The sequence below is a fragment of the Aethalodelphis obliquidens genome, unplaced genomic scaffold, assembly GCF_003676395.1.
Source record: "Aethalodelphis obliquidens isolate GAN/ISIS:26980383/991018 unplaced genomic scaffold, ASM367639v1 scaffold38, whole genome shotgun sequence".
Lineage (NCBI taxonomy): Eukaryota > Metazoa > Chordata > Mammalia > Artiodactyla > Delphinidae > Aethalodelphis > Aethalodelphis obliquidens.
The window spans coordinates 6,423,535-6,438,979 of NW_020837982.1; the positions used below are offsets into that span (position 1 = coordinate 6,423,535).

Here is a 15,445-nt window from a genome sequence, read left to right on the forward strand (position 1 = left end):
ATGAAAAAGAATGTATATATATGTATAACTGAATCGGTTTGCTGTACAGTACAGTAGAAATTAGCACAACATTGTAAATGAACTATACTTCAATAAAATAAATTTTTTAAAAAACAGGTATTCAAATACTTGGAAAAAAACAAACACAAAAACTAAATTCTCCAAAGTCTCCTAGCTAGCAGGTGGCTAAGCTGGAATTCAAGCCCCAAAGCCAGGTCTGGTAAACACCCCGCTGCACTGCCCCCTCCATTCCCCAGACTGGAGAGGGCCAAGGCTGTGAAGCGAGAGAGGACACAATCCACTCCCCAGGCTCCCATGCCCGCTCAGCAAAAGGGGATGGACAGAACCCCACCGGGCAAGGGGCGATGAATGGCAGCTTCCAAATCCCCTCTGCCTGGCTCTAACCTGGGACCAAGTCTGCTTAAGCTCCAAAGAATGAATGAAACTGGTCCCCCACGCATTTCCTTCAGGGCTACAGGCCTCACTCATTGCACACCACTGTCCTGCACGACGCTCATTTCCAATGGGACTGGCTTGGGGAGTACCTTGGCCAGAGAGGGCCAGCTGCTTGGTGGACTGACCCTGAGACTGGCAATCTGGAGCTTTACAGCCCAGGAACACATCCCAGGAGGTACATAAGATGACCCACTAAGGTACCAGAGGTAGGGAAATACTATTTTACAATTTTATAATTTTAGAAATTTTATAATTTTAAATCTCAGCCACTTTAATTTGTATTTTTTGTATATGTATCATAAGGCACATAAAACACCATATGAGATGATGGATGTTCCCTGAACTTACTGCGGTCATCATTTCATGAGGTATGTGAGTCTGATCATTATGCTGCACCTCAGTCTTATACAAGGCTGTACATCAATTACTACCTCAACTGAATTGGAAGAAAAAAATAAAGCACATAGAACATTAAGAATGATATACATGGGGGCTTCCCTGGTGGCGCAGTGGTTGAGAGTCCGCCTGCCCATGCGGGGGACGTGGGTTTGTGCCCCGGTCCGGGAAGATCCCACATGCCGCGGAGCGGCTGGGCCCGCGAGCCATGGCCGCTGAGCCTGCGCTCCGCAACGGGAGAGACTACAGCAGTGAGAGGCCCGCATACCGCAAAAAAAAAAGAAAAAAAGAACACTGGTTTCCAGTCTTTCTGACCTTACACCTCCATGAGATGAAAGAGTTTGAATACATACCTCTAATATAAGCACATAGAGTTGTCAATGATATACACATATATCATTCTTTTTTTGTTTGTCTGTTTTGCGGTACGCGGGCCTCTCACTGCTGTGGCCTCTCCCGTTGCGGAGCACAGGCTCTGGACCGCGCAGGCTCAGCGGCCATGGCTCACGGGCCCAGCCGCTCCGCGGCATGTGGGATCTTCCCGGACCGGGGCACGAACCCGCGTCCCCTGCATCGGCAGGCGGACTCTCAACCACCGCGCCACTAGGGAAGCCCCAAAAACCAGTGTTCTTAATGACAAGCGATTCCAGGCCCGCCCAGGCAGGCCTGAGCCCTGTGACATTCATGCAGATCGGCACAATGCAAGGGTCACAGTAGCTATTGATTTGGTTGCACGTGGGGTAGGAAGCCCGTCCTGGGCAGGCATTTAGGGAGCTCCACAGTGCACCTGAGAGCAGGTACCAGGATTACCCACAGTGGGGAATCTCAGCCCAGGGATCCCACCTGCCCACCCCCACCCCCAGAACTGACCTGCCCAGCAGCCTGAGCTTCCTTGGGCCGTACTTGTCCATGACGATGCCCAGAGGCAGGGTGATGGCACTGAGCAGGAAGGAGCCCACGGTGAAGGCCAAGTTTAGCATCTCATCCTGGGCCTTGCAGCTGAGCCAGCCATTCATTCGGCTCACCTCCTCGTGCTCCGGCTCTGCTGTGCCCCCCACTGTGCCATTGGTGACATTCTCTGTGTGTAGAGGGAGGGAAACCTGACCACAGGGTCGTGGCATCGATCTCCAAAGATCAGAGGGGCGGGTGCCCACCCCGAGTCAGCCCACTGGGAATGCCAGGGCTGAATCTGGCTACCCCCCAGCAGGCTGGCATGTCTATCTGGCCCAAGCTCCCTGGAGCGATAATGCAGAGATTCTTCACTTCTGTGTGGGGGTCACAGATGCTTTCGAGAATCCAATAAAGGAAGCTCCACTCCTGCTCTTTAGAAAATGCGCAAAGTCTTGCCCACAGTTTCAGGGCCTTCAGGCATCCCCGGCAGCACCCACAAGCCCCAGGTTGGGATTCCCATTCTAGAGTAACCGACACCTAGAAGAGTAGGCCTCGGGACCCAGCCCGGGCTGTGAGTGGGACCCCAGGCTGGCTAGAACCTTCTCTGCAGCTCCGTCCATGGAAACAGTCTGCAGCCAGTATACAGGAGGCCGACCCTAGACCACCTGGGAAGGACAAGCTGCTGGTCTCACTGCGCTGCCCTTGGTCAACCGAGGGGAGGGGTGAGTAGGCCTCCTTTACTGCCCAGTACGGCAGGTTTCTCAAACACACAGCCCCTGTGCTCAATCCTCCCCGATGTTCTCACAGCATCAACCACCACATACACTGTGTCATGGAAGCCCTTGGGAAGGGTTTTTGTTTTGTTTCGTTAAAAAAAAGAAAAGTCCCGAGTAATTTGCTTTCACTTGTGGAAGTGCACCTTTCTTCTTCTCGCTGGGGTCATGATGTCACTGTCCCCTGTGGCCACGCCTGTGCTGTAATCCCAGTCCTTAACGATACCCTGCAAAGTCCACCTGGCACCAAGACAACGAAAAGACGGAGGAAAAAGTGCTGCAGCAGCGGAGGGTGGGAGGGTAGAGGATAGGCCGCCGTGTGGCGGAGGAACCCTCTCATCTTGGGAACTGCTAGTTAAGAGATGCTGACTAATCCCGCAGAGGGAGGAGCAGCCTCTGATGAGAGGTGAGGTCGCGCTGGGAGGCTCAAGGAAATACCTCTCTTCAGATAACTGCGTGCCTCCTGAATGCGGCCCCCTGGCACCAGGGTTATAAATCTGACGTGTGCAAGGCCTGCCCGGGTCTCTCTCGGGTGTGACCCAAGGTTACGGGAAAAGATGCACCTTGGGTGAATCATGCTATATGCCAGCCTCTGACCAACAGGCCCTGCAGGGGGCACGTTGAGGGTGGGGTGCAGGGACCTGGCCTTTGGGTTCCAATTTTGGTTCCTCCACTTCCTATTTGTATAACCTTGGAGAAGTGATTTCATCTCTACCTCAGTTTCTTTATCTGTAAAATGGGCATAATATAAAAAATCATCTACCTTTCTAGAGTTTTGAGGAAGATAAAAGAGAAATCCAGATAACACTCTAGAGCTCACACAGGCATAGAAAATGCTCAATAAACAATAGCTAAAAGTTGTTATTACTATTACTACTCGTCTCGTTGGCTCGGAATGGGGGTAATGGCTGGCAGCACAGCTGGACACACTAACTGGGAGCAGAGTTCTGTAACTGACCATTCATCCACAGCATGAATTCATATCTAGTCTCCCCCTGGGCTGGGGGGCCTGAAGGACAGGGACTGTGTTCCAGTCACCTGTGTCTCCAGCACCTCCCCTTGGTCCTGGTACACAGCAGTTGTTTACTGAATGAATGAAAACAGTGGCATCAGATCACATTGGCCAAAAGGATCAAGAGAGAAGAAATGAAACAGGACACATGGAACCAACTTGAAGACAGAGGGGATCGAAGGAGATTATAGCCCCAATGTTAACCTCCCGAAGCCAAAGACACAAAACCTAACAAGCCAGACCCTCAGCGCCCCCCACCACTTTCTCTCAGCTTTCCAAAAGATGCCCCACCGTGCTGGCAGCCAAAACACATGACCAACAGGGTCATCTGAGTCCATTAGGATCCAGCTCAGAACCGTCACACACACTGCCTTAGCCAGCAGGCCTGAGCTGCTTGTCCACAGCGAGGCCGCTTCTGGAAAAGCAGAGCTGCTGTTGGCACTGGTTTCGGGTGTCAGCTCTGCCAGCAGCAACAGGAACTGGAATGTAAAGCGGGAGGACAGGGTGTCCGCAAAGCAACGGCCACCTCCAGGTCGGTGTGCAGGTGCAGGCAAACCAAAGAGGTGCGACAGAGTGGATGGGGGGGAAGGGGGCACCCCCAGGCCTGGGATCGCTGGCTTGTGAGAGCGCTAGAGGACGCGAAATCACTCCGGGCTGGGAGTGCTGTGGGATCTGCTGCTACAAGCAGGGAGCCATGATCGGATGGGGAGCAGAGGAAGCGAGGCAGCACGGGGTCTGAGGAAAGGGTGTTCTGCTCCCAGCTTCCCCAGAGAGGAACCACAGCTGGACCTAAATCCATGACTATACTCCCCGAGAGAGAGAGAAGATGAAATCCCAAGGCAACATACATATGCAAGGCAGACTCCCTGATTTGCTCTAAGTGAAGATGGGGACGAAAACATCTTGAATTGTTTAGAGATCTGGTCACCCTGTAACTAGACAGGGGGGCTCAGGGGGAGAGAAGTTAGAGTGGAGGGAAGGGAATCTGTCTCTCCTATCTTTCATCCTAGAGCCGCTATAACAGAAGCAGGGACCTTACACTTTTGGCCACCAACCTTCTCTTAAATCCCTGCCAACGGGGCCACCTGGCCCTCTGCCCTCCTAGCTCCCGGCAGTGATGTCCAGCAACAAATGAGCTGGGGGTGGAGGCGCCCGGGGGGCCTCTCATCGGCCCAGGGAGCAGCGCGAGAATGCCCCTCGCCCCAGAGGGCACTAAACCTTCTGTGAGCCCGAAGCTTTGTTGGCAGTAAACAGCCCACACGAATTATCGCAGATCCAGTAATGCCCAAACACAGTCACAGCCAGGCTGCTTCCGTCGCTCTGCTCCCACCTGGGCCACTGTGGGCCAGACAGACCCAAACAGATAAGCACACAGGAAGCGCCAAGCCCCTGGGGTGCCCCTCTGCTCCCAGCCTAGACCTCAGCCCTCACCCCGGTCCAGGCTGCTCTGTGCCTCACCTGCGCCGGCTTATTACAGATGCGGCCAGAGTGGCCCGTTCCGGCCCAGCCCAGCCCAGCCAGGGAAGGTGAACCAAGAAGACAGGCAAGGAACTGGCGTGTCCGGAGTGTGCAGAGAACAGGCGTAAGGCTGCTTAGGAGGAGACCCGGGGCAGGGAAGAGAGAACAATGCCTGCCCTGTTCGGCCCCACTCACAGAACTCACACACGAAATCCTTACAGAGAAAGCAAGGGAGAAAAGAGGGTGCAGTGGTCCCCCTGAGGCTTCCCTAACCTCCCTGGATCAAGGAGGGGGCTCCCCTGACCCCAGGGAAACAAACCAGAAGAGCTGACCGTACGATGCTCAAGGGAGCAAGGGGCACCGGGTTGCAGGCCTCTGCAAACCCAAGCTGCGCCCCCAACCCCCAGAGTGCAGGCCTCTGGACGCCCTGCTGTGGTCTCTGCCCCAGGATCTCCTGTCTCTCTCAAATCCTTAGTCTATCCGGCAACAGGAAGCAGCATCTCAGTCTGGCAGGGGGTATGTAGGTAAGAGGTCAGCCTCAGACACAGCAAACCGAGGCAGGACACAGTCAGAGGACCATGCCGGGTAGGCCAGGGCCCAGCCCCCGCGTTGTGATGGCAGAGTGCCGGCGTGCGCTGGCCACTGTGCTCTGCGCTAGTGGTTCCTGTCTCACCGAGCGCCATCCCACCCTCACCCCATGTTCCACATCCAGATACCAGGAGTGTCAGAGCAGGTAAGTCGCTTCCCCGAGGTCTCATAGACAGTATATGGGGAAGTTGGACTTGAATCCAGGTGGTCGGACCTCAGAGCTCCTGCTTTTAACCTTCAGGCTGTGCTGACGCTGTACCACCTGGGTTAGAGGCATTTCAGAGAGAAGATGCTGAGGGAAGAAAGACGCACAAGGCTATCAGTGTCGGGGCAACGCCAGATGGCCCCTAATGTCACCTGGTGAGAATGGGACTGCCCCCAAGATGCTCCCACGAGGTCCCTGAAAGCCAACCAAGCTGGACAGGACCTTAATGGGACACCAAGAAGCCAGGGAGGGCCAGCAGATGTGGAGGAGGGAAATCAGGTCATGGAAAGGAGGCAGGCAGGGTGGGTGGGGAGGGCCAAGGGCACCAGCTCCTTTGTGACACGTCCCGAGGCTGGAGGGCCCAACCTGGATGCCCAAGTACCGAGTTAAAAAAAAAAAAATCCAAAATAAACTGGGGGGAGAGAGTGAAAACAGTCCTATTCGCAGCAAAAAAGTGAAAGGACTTCCCTGGTGGTTCAGTGGTTAATACTCCCCAAGCTTCCACTGCAGGCGGCATGGGTTCGATCCCCGGTCAGGGAACTAAGATCCCGCATATGCCACGCGGCGTGGCCACACACACACACACAATGTGAAACGATGGGTTTTCAAAAGCTACGACCAGTGGCCTTTGAGGGTGGGAGGAGACCATAAAAAGGGAGGGCCGTCAAGTGGCACGGACCATCTCCTGTCCACATCTGCAGCCTCGGTCCGGCCTGGTGGGGACCAGGCCTGGCCCTGCTCTCTCAGGGTCCTGGGGGCCAGCTTCCTGCTTTGTTTCAGTGAGGGGTGCCACCCCCCGGCCACCACAAGCAGAGTAACTGCGGTGGTCAAGAGCACAGAACTGGGGTCTGCCTTGGGGTCCATGGCTGGGCTGGACCGTGGCTTCCTCGGGCAGAGGCCACGTCTCCCACCTTCAGGACCCCCACCCCACCCAGCACCTGGCGTGTGGCAAGCCCTCAACAATTCATGAGAGGCTAACAGGTGAATCTGACCATCTCTTCTGCCTCAGGGGCTTCTTCCTGCCTGGAGAATAAAATCCAGTCTCCCCAGGGGCCTGCAGGCCCTGGCCCCTTCCCAGATCTCCAGTAATCTCCTGCCCGCCTGTCATTTCTCTCCTCTCTTTCAAAACACAGCTTACCCCAGAGGCTCACTGCCCGCTCCTCTCCTGAGTCACCCCTGTGGCCCTCCACGCTTCTGCCTAAATATCACAGAGCCCCCACCCACCCAAGTTGAACCAGATCCCCACGGTGGCTCTCACCCCGGCACCCTGCTCTCTGCTGGGGTCGGACCACCACTTGGAAGCATGTAGGCCTATGTGTGATGACTCTTAGATGCTGGCAGACTACAGACTCCCTGAGGGCCCGGATTGCTCTGCGCCCAGCAGAGCACCTCAGAAAATGTTTACTGAATGTATAGGTCAGATACACCAGATAGCACCAGGCCCCTGGGCTGACCCTGTCGAAGTGGGCCACCGGTTGACAGAGGAAATGAAGAAAGAGTTTGGGTGTGGGTGGTGACAGCGGCCATCCGGCGGCCAAAAGAACACAGTTCTGGAAAAGCCGGGGCTGGGAACCCAGTCAGTCTCCTGTCCATTCCAGCGGGGAGTGGGGAGGCAAAGCCAAGTGCCAGGCCCAGGTCCCCAGCCCCAGTCATCCATCCTGACTGTCCGGGAGACAGGGATAAAGAGCTGAGGGGAAATGGAAAACCCAGCTCTTTCTTTCTGTCTCCCACCTCGACATGCTGGAACCGGACACCGTGTCTGTGGCCGGATTCTGGCTGGAGTCCCGAGAAAGCGTTCTGAGAACCTTTCAACAGGTTCAGGCAAATTTTCTTTCGAGAACAAACCAAAGCATCAGTCCTAAAAGCCACAAAAAAGCTGACAAATTTGCCTTTCAGTCAGCTGTAGGCTGGTCAGCTTTTCACAAGCTGAAGTCAATGAAGGTAATAAACGGCCTAACGGCTTCTCTGCACTTCAGCCGTCCCCCAAGCATGAAAATATTAGGCCTAAGCAGAAATCTTGATCCTAAATCCTCCGGGCACACCCAGCCAGGCAAGACACAGGGACTCCTGGCCCCAAAAGCCAACAGGTTACTCCAACTCCAAGAAACAAGGAGCAAGGAGGCCAGGGAGATAAGCTGTGTGGAATCAGCAGGCCTGCCCGCCACGGATGCTGGGTCAGCGGGTTTGCCAGATAGTCAGAAAAACCAAAATCAGAGGCAGGAACAAAGGCACGGGATAAGAAGTTGATGTTCAACCCACAATCCTGACCCTTCACCTTCACTTTGGTTTACAGGAGGGACCAGGCAAGCCTCTCAAGGGCTTAAACACCAACTCAGCACTACGTCGGCACAATCTGCGGGACTCCTCCCACTTCAAAGAAGGAAGAAGCCAAGGCTGAGGCAGGAATGAAGTGACCAGCCCCGGCGCTGCCACGACCATAAAATAAATTAAATCAGTGGACGATGTGGGGGGGAAAACGCTAGCATCGGACCTTCTGATACCACAGTAGGTCAAAAAAAAAAAAAAAATTGACTACAATAGTCCTCCAGTCTGGATGAGACGCTACAAGCTTCATCTGGGGATGATGCTTCCTTGTGTTTTTTCACCCCTCTGTGCAGCCTGAAAGAATCCATCAGAGGCAAGCAGGAAGGGTCATGCACTACAAGGAGAGGAGAAAGGGAGGGAGAGGAGGCGCCTAACACTCCAATCTGTTCCCTTCCAGCGTCATTAATCTCCTAACATCTCTCGGGCAAAGCAGAAAGCTTGTTTAAGGAACAAGGTCTGAGTGACTCTCCCATCTCCCGAGATTTCTTGCTGATGTGGGAAAAGGTCTGCCAAGAACCCTAAGGTTATTAGGAAATATTTCTGAGTGGCTAAAGGCTAAAGGTTATAAGTGATATACTCTCTGCCCTCAGGCAGGCTCAGCATCCCCTCCCTTTCTCCTGTCCTTAACCTCTCCCAGCTGAAGCTTCCCTAGTGACTTGGAATGCTCAGGAATCTCCTAGGAAGATCAGAGGAGGAGACCAGGGAGGGTTCTACACGGGCTGACAGGCAGCATGAGCTGGTCCAAAGCTTTCTCTTCCCTCAAAGTTAGAACTCTAGAGAAAAAAAAGGCATGCTGGGCTTCCCTGGCAGCGCACTGGTTAAGAATCCACCTGCCAATGCAGGGGACACGGGTTCGGGCCCTGGTCCGGGAAGATCCCACATGCCGCGGAGCAACTAAGCCCTTGTGCCACAACTACTGAGCCTGCGCTCTAGAGCCCACGAGCCACAACTACTGAGCCCGCATGCCACAACTACTGAAGCCCACGTGCCTAGAGCCCGTGCTCCACAACAAGAGAAGCCACCGCAATGAGAAGCCCGCACCACAAGGAAGAGTAGCCCCCGCGCGCCACAACTAGAGAAAGCCGCACGCAGCAACGAAGACCCAATGCAGCCAAAAATAAATAAATTAATTTTTAAAAAAATTTAAAAAGAGGCATGCCAGTGGTGTGATTCAGGGAGTCAGACTTGGGCTATCTCCATCCAAAGGAACTTGGGCAGGGGCTGCTGACAAAAGTACTGGGGAGAGACATTACTGAGTTCAACCCTTAGGTAGTCACTGCTGGGGACAGAGAGCAGAGGAAAACATTTCCTATCAAGGTTGCCTAGGAAGGTGGGTAGCAGGGTAGTGGGTGAGAGGCACTTGGGTCCCACTGATTGGCTGAACCCCACTGACCTTCAGCAATCAGAATCCTTTCACAAGGTCATCAGGTGTGAACACAGGGGTGGGGGTTAGATTTCTTGTAGACAAGCATCCTCGGCCTTCATTCAGCAACACCAGTGTGTAGCAAAGGGAGAGGACAGACCTAGTGTCCTTTCCATAAATATCTTCCTTACCTCTCTCCTCCCCCCACCCCCATGGGGGTAGAAGGCCACTGAGATGTTCTCACAGCCTGTGGGAGGAAATGCCCTTTGGAAAATCATAAAGCAGCAAAAATAGACAAGAAATTGTATCGGAAAAGCCCTTCAGAGACTCCATGATAGCCTGACAGAAAAACATCTAGATTCTAGATGAACCTTCCACCGGCTGGAGGCCAAGCCACTTCCTCTCTCCTGCTGCACCCCAGCTACTGAGTCAGGAGTTCCTCTTTCTTACAGTCAGAGAGCAACATGTTTACTGCAAAGCCAGTGATGTGCCAGGCACTAGGAGGAAAGGAGTCCAGTCATGTTCCCAGGTGGTGGAAAGAACACCCTGGACTTAGGGATTCTGGAGCTATTACAGTCTACAGCTGTGCGGCCTCAGACAAGTCAGAAGATCTGAGACTCAGTTTCTTCAGTCACAAAACAGGGACAGTGATGTGTACCCAGCACACACTGTGGGTGTGTGTGAGCTGGGTGAGCATCAAATGGGCCTTTTGCTAACTAGGAGGTGCTGCGCAGTGAGGCGGTCTTGCTGGCTGGGTCTACACCGCCATCCCCCCCTCTCCCAAAGCCCCCACTCCAGGAACCACCCCGAGTCCGAATACCCGGCTCACCTGGCTCAGTACACAGGTAGGAGTAAAAACCCTCCGACTTGAGCATGATGAGCAGCGAGCCCCAGCCCAGGAGGACTGCCGAGAAGAGGAGGTTTTCCAGCACGGCCGTGCAGGCCATCCACCAGCGGCGCCGATGGGCAGTGGCCAGGGTGGGCGCCATGGCGAGGCGAGGCGAGGCGCGGCGGCCCGGCTCCGGCTCGGGCTCCGGCTCTGCAGCCGCCTGCGCACAGACCTCGGCGTCAGCGCCCGGCACTATGCAGCCGGGTCGGCCAACCCGGGCCGCTGCCGCAGCGCGTGGAGCTTGTCACCCCTCTGCGGCCCGGGAGGCAAGTGCGCGCAGCAAGGAAGCCCCAGCCCTGCCCGTGCCCTGGGCCACCCTCTCCGCCGCTGGCTCGTCCGCCTGCCCGCAGCTCCAGGAGAGCCGCCCCGGCCAGACAGGGAGACTTCTCCCTCGGCTCACTCGTAGGGAAACTGAGGCACGGAAACAAGAAGGGACTAACGCCTGCTCAGGGACGTGGACTTAGTCCTGGCTCCCAGAAGGATTGACACAGCCTGGGGGTTGGCAAGGGAGGCAGCCTGAGGTCCGGATACCTGGGCAGGTGCATACCTGAGGGCTGCCACTCCCTAGGGCCCTCACTGGCGCCCGCCCGCCGGCACTGGAGACCCTTCTCCCAGACCGGGCTCCCTGAACCACAAGATCAGCGCACGGAGTTCCAGAACGGCCCGCCCACGGCCCGCTCATTGGCCTGACGGCACAGGAACTGCCGCGCCATTGGCCGCTGTCTAGGTCGCTAGGCGCTGCGGCCACGCGAGCCCCGCATGGGAGAGGAGAAGCCGGTTCAAACCGGCGGCGCGAGTCTCTCGCGCGACCCCCATCGGGGGCCGTTTCCTCGGCAATTAGCTCGTTTCCATGGAAGTGGACCCCCGTCCCTCCATCCCCCAGCTCCCTCCTCGATTCGTCAACTCTTTCTTGGAGGCTCCTCATCCATTCAGTCTCTCTCCTTTCTCCTTTCCTCTCTTCTTTACATCTTCAACCTACGCCCTTATTCGTGCGCCTTCTGCCCCCCAGCACCCAAGCCCGGGGCCCAGGTCCCCCGGATCCAGCTCACCCGGTTCTTACTGCTGTGTGTCGGGCCCGGCCGGCGCCTTTTCTGCCCCCCTTTTATTCCAGCCCTTTTATTCCGACCCCAAGATGAAAACACTGCCACACGCTGATTGGCTGAGTGGGGGCTGGAAACAGGCTTTATCCAATCAGCAGCCACCCGCCCGCCCCGCTGCGAGCAGAAGCCGGTTCCGGCCGGACTAGGAGACAAACAAGGGAGCTGGGGGTGCACCGGGACCTGCGTTGGGCGGTGTTTTTGGTCTGGTGCTTAAAACTGGAGTCACAGCCGTGCCGGGAACCCCCAGAGGCATTGCCCCATCGCCTCTCCAGAGCCTCGCCCCGAAGCCCTGTCTCTGGATTGGGTCCCCTGCTCGGCGTTCCGGCTCCCTCGGACTTCCCCTAGTTGCACGCCGGTCCGCCTCGCTCACCTAGCCTAGCTCCCGCACTCCGCTCTCCTCCGGCCCGCTTCGTCTTCCCCAACTTCTCCTGTGCCTTGGGCACCGCGCCCGATGCTCTGGCGCCGCATGAGTCGTCGCGCTCCCGCCACTTCCATTGCCTCCCCTCGCAACGCTGCCATCCTGTCTGTCTTGGGCTTTGTGCCCTGAATCCTCGCTCTCCTGCCCCTAATAACCCTCATCCAGGCGCTGTCTGCGCATTCTGGCTCCCCTGACCTCTCTCTATCCAGGCATGGTGTGCCTCTTCCCTGCTCTCCTGATTCATCGACCCCATTTCTGGGTGCCATCTGCCCGGTCCCTGGAAGGTGTCCCTCGGGGTCCCCAAGTGGGAGTTTGGGGCTTGTCTGCCTCCTAGAACGTTGTTTCCTCAGGTGCCGCATCCAGACTCTGACCCCCCGACCCCACCCCGTTCCCTCTCTCCTTGGTCCCCTCGGGGACCTTCACCCAGACCGGTCATCTTGGTACTCCCTGCTGGAGTTGACCACCCCATTCCCACTTCCCGGCACCACCTCCACCCCCTTACTCCCCATTCCCTGACATCTCCTTCAGGTTAGGGCTCTCCCTGCAGGTTGACGCGGTGGGCAGCGCCAAACTGCAAAGCACAAGTCAGGTCTCCCGGAAAGTGCGGGTGGTCGGGAGGGCTCCAGGCTCCTGCTCTGATCAGCGACCTGGACGTGCCCCGAGGAACTGCCAGGGCAGGGGGATGGAACCTAGGCCCTGGAGGTTCAGCTGCATTTGGAGGATCTCCCCCATCGAAGGCACTAGGCCAACAACTTCGGAGGGCCTTCGGTCTCCCGCAGATTCCGCTTGGTCTCTCTGGCACGCTCTGGGAGCTGGCCTTGTCATCCCAGGGCTGTGGGAGACCCAGCAGCCTCCTGCTCCACGTCCCTGAGTCCGAGTGCGCCCCCTGCCGCCGTAAACCCACCGTTGGCAACCTTGCTCAGACCACGCCTGACATTGTGGGTTTGGGGGATCCTGGCTGGTTACCTATCCCGTTAATCTCACCCGCTCACAGGGTTGTAACTGTCTCTTGACTAACTTCAGTCTTTCCCTCCCTCCCTCCTAGAGCCGCCTGCCTGAGGGCTGTCTCCAGGCAGTTGTTCCATACACATTTCTAAACTGTTTCAAACACATCTCTGAAATAGTTCACTTTCTCCACCCCCACCCCCCCAAAACTGTTCCTCCCATCCTTTTTCAGATAATAGCATCACTACCTACTGAAGTCAGATACCGTGAACCACCTTTTCAACAAATATTTGTTGGGTACCTGCTGTTATTCTCCCTCTCCCTCCCACCCCCACCCCACCCAGACAGTCCGTATCTCCTAAGTGCTTATCTAATTTGCCCATGTATGTCTATGACCGCAACTGCTGTTCATCCAGGTTCCAATCTCAGCCACTCAAATCCATCTCTCCACCGCACTCCATCCCAGTGAGCTATGTAAATCTGACCTCTGCTAAAATGTTTCAGGAACTCTTTACCATTTGTCCTGCAGGATAAAGTTCAAGTTTTCCAACCTGACCTACACAGGCTCCTCCCCCACCCTGGCTGACTTAAGATGTTCCAGTCACATGGAATTGCTTGTAGTTCTGCAGGTGCTGTTCTTTCACCTCTGACCCTCAAACGTAGTCCCTTCTGGAACAGCACCTCCTCCAGGAAGCCTTCCCTAACTACTACTCACGATATTCTCCATTATCTTTGTCCACTGATTGCTTTGTTTTACAATCTGTTCATCTGTTTGTCTCTCCCTTTTCCCATTGACTATGAACTCTTTGGAGGCACGAACTGTGTCTTATTCAGCTTTGTATTGTATTATATTGTATTCTGTATTAACCAGCCCTTAATACAGAAGAAAGCACAAAGCAGATGCACAATATGAGTTTGTTGAATGAAAACATGAATAAATGAAGAGGAGAAAGGTGTCAGCTTCTAGGGACAAAGGATTCAAAGCTGGGAGAATGATGTAATGCCAATAATAATGAACCTTTATTGAGAGTCAAAAATTTACTAGGTGCCTTACATACTTTGTCATTTAATCCCTACTATAACCTGGGATATAGCCATATCCGCATTTTTCAGATGAAAAAACAAGCTTTAAGTAACATTTCCAAAGTCACAAAACAAGTATGTCAGAACTGAGATTTGAATCCAAGTCTAATTTGAATGAAATTCTGGGTTTTTGTTTGTTTGTTTGTTCTGGCCGAGCCCTGTGGCTTGTGGGATCTTAGTTCCCCAACCAAGGATTGAACCTGGGCCAGGACAGTGTAAGTGCAAAGTCCTAACTACTGGACCACCAGGGAATTCTCTGGGTTTGGGGTTTTTTTCAGTCTTTTTGTCAGCAGTGTTAAAGGCAACACACCAGCACTGCTGGCAAATCATAAAGAAATAAATTATTATGTATAAAATAAGCTACAAGGATATGTTGCTCAACACAGGGAATGTAGCCAATATTTTATAATAACTATAAATGGAGCATAACCTTTAAAAAAAAAAAAGAATTGTGAATCACTATATTGTACATCAACTATACTTCAATTAAAAATTCATAAAGAAATAAAACCACTAAAGTACTAAAAGAAAATGTAGAAGATTATTTCACTGATTTTAAGGTAGAGAAAGCCTTTCCATCTTTCCATTATGCGTGACATTAAACCCAGAAGTCAAAAAGAAAAAGACCTGTCTAAATTTAAACTTTTAATTTCTATGGAGAAAAAGAAGAAAGAAACTATAAACAGCATTAAAGACCAATTACAAACTGGGCGAAGAATTAATATCCTTGAGCAGAAATAGAAACGCAGATGTAGAGAACAAACGTATAGACACCAAGTGGGGAAGTGGGGGTGGGATGAATTGGGAGACTGGGACTGACATATATACACTAATATATATAAAATAGATAACTAATGAGAACCTGCCTGCTGTATAGCACACAGGGAACTCCACTTCACTGTACAGTAGAAACTAACACAACATTGTAAAACAACTGTATCCCAATAAAAAAAATTAAATAAAAATAAAAAAGAATATCCTTGATATAAAGGCACTTATAAATCAATGAGAAAAAAATGAACATCTCAATTGAAAATTGGGGAAAGGGCTTCCCTGGTGGTGCAGTGGTTAAGAATCTACCTGCAATGCAGGGGACACAGGTTTGAGCCCTGGTCCAGGAAGATCCCACATGCCGTGGAGCAACTAAGCCCGTGCACCACAACTACTGAGCCTGCACTCTAGAACCCGCGAGCCACAACTACTGAGCCTGCATGCCACAACTACTGAAGCCTGCACGCCTAGAGCCCGTGCTCTGCAACGAGAAGCCACTGCAATGAGAAGCCCGTGCACTGCAACGAAGAGTAGCCCCCGCTTGCCGCAACTAGAGAAAGCCTGTGCACAGCAACGAAGACCCAATGCAGCCAAAAATAAATTAATTAATTAATTTAGAAAAAAAAAGAAAAAGAAAATTGGGGAAAGAATATAACCAAATCATCTATAGGAAAAATACAAATAACTTTAAAGATATGAAAAGAAGCTCAGTCTTAGAATAATCATAGAATTCACATTTTAATGATCTTATTTTTTTCACTTTTTTTAGTGA

General features: G+C 53.5%; 1 protein-coding gene across 5 annotated transcripts in view; it reads right to left on the reverse strand.

The window, feature by feature from the left end:
- Window positions 1-10,874, reverse strand: part of SLC43A2 (solute carrier family 43 member 2) — a 42,076-nt gene extending 31,202 nt beyond the window's left edge. Inside the window, exons 1-2 of one of the 5 annotated variants that reach the window (XM_027130590.1) lie at window positions 10,297-10,874; window positions 1,723-1,930 (exon numbers count right to left, since the gene is read on the reverse strand). In XM_027130590.1, coding sequence (XP_026986391.1) covers window positions 1,723-1,930; window positions 10,297-10,456 — 368 coding nt within the window. In that variant the 5' untranslated portion in view covers window positions 10,457-10,874. The other 4 variants (XM_027130589.1, XM_027130592.1, XM_027130591.1 and 1 more) reach the window with 4 other exon arrangements.
- Between the last annotated feature and the right edge of the window lie 4,571 nt (window positions 10,875-15,445).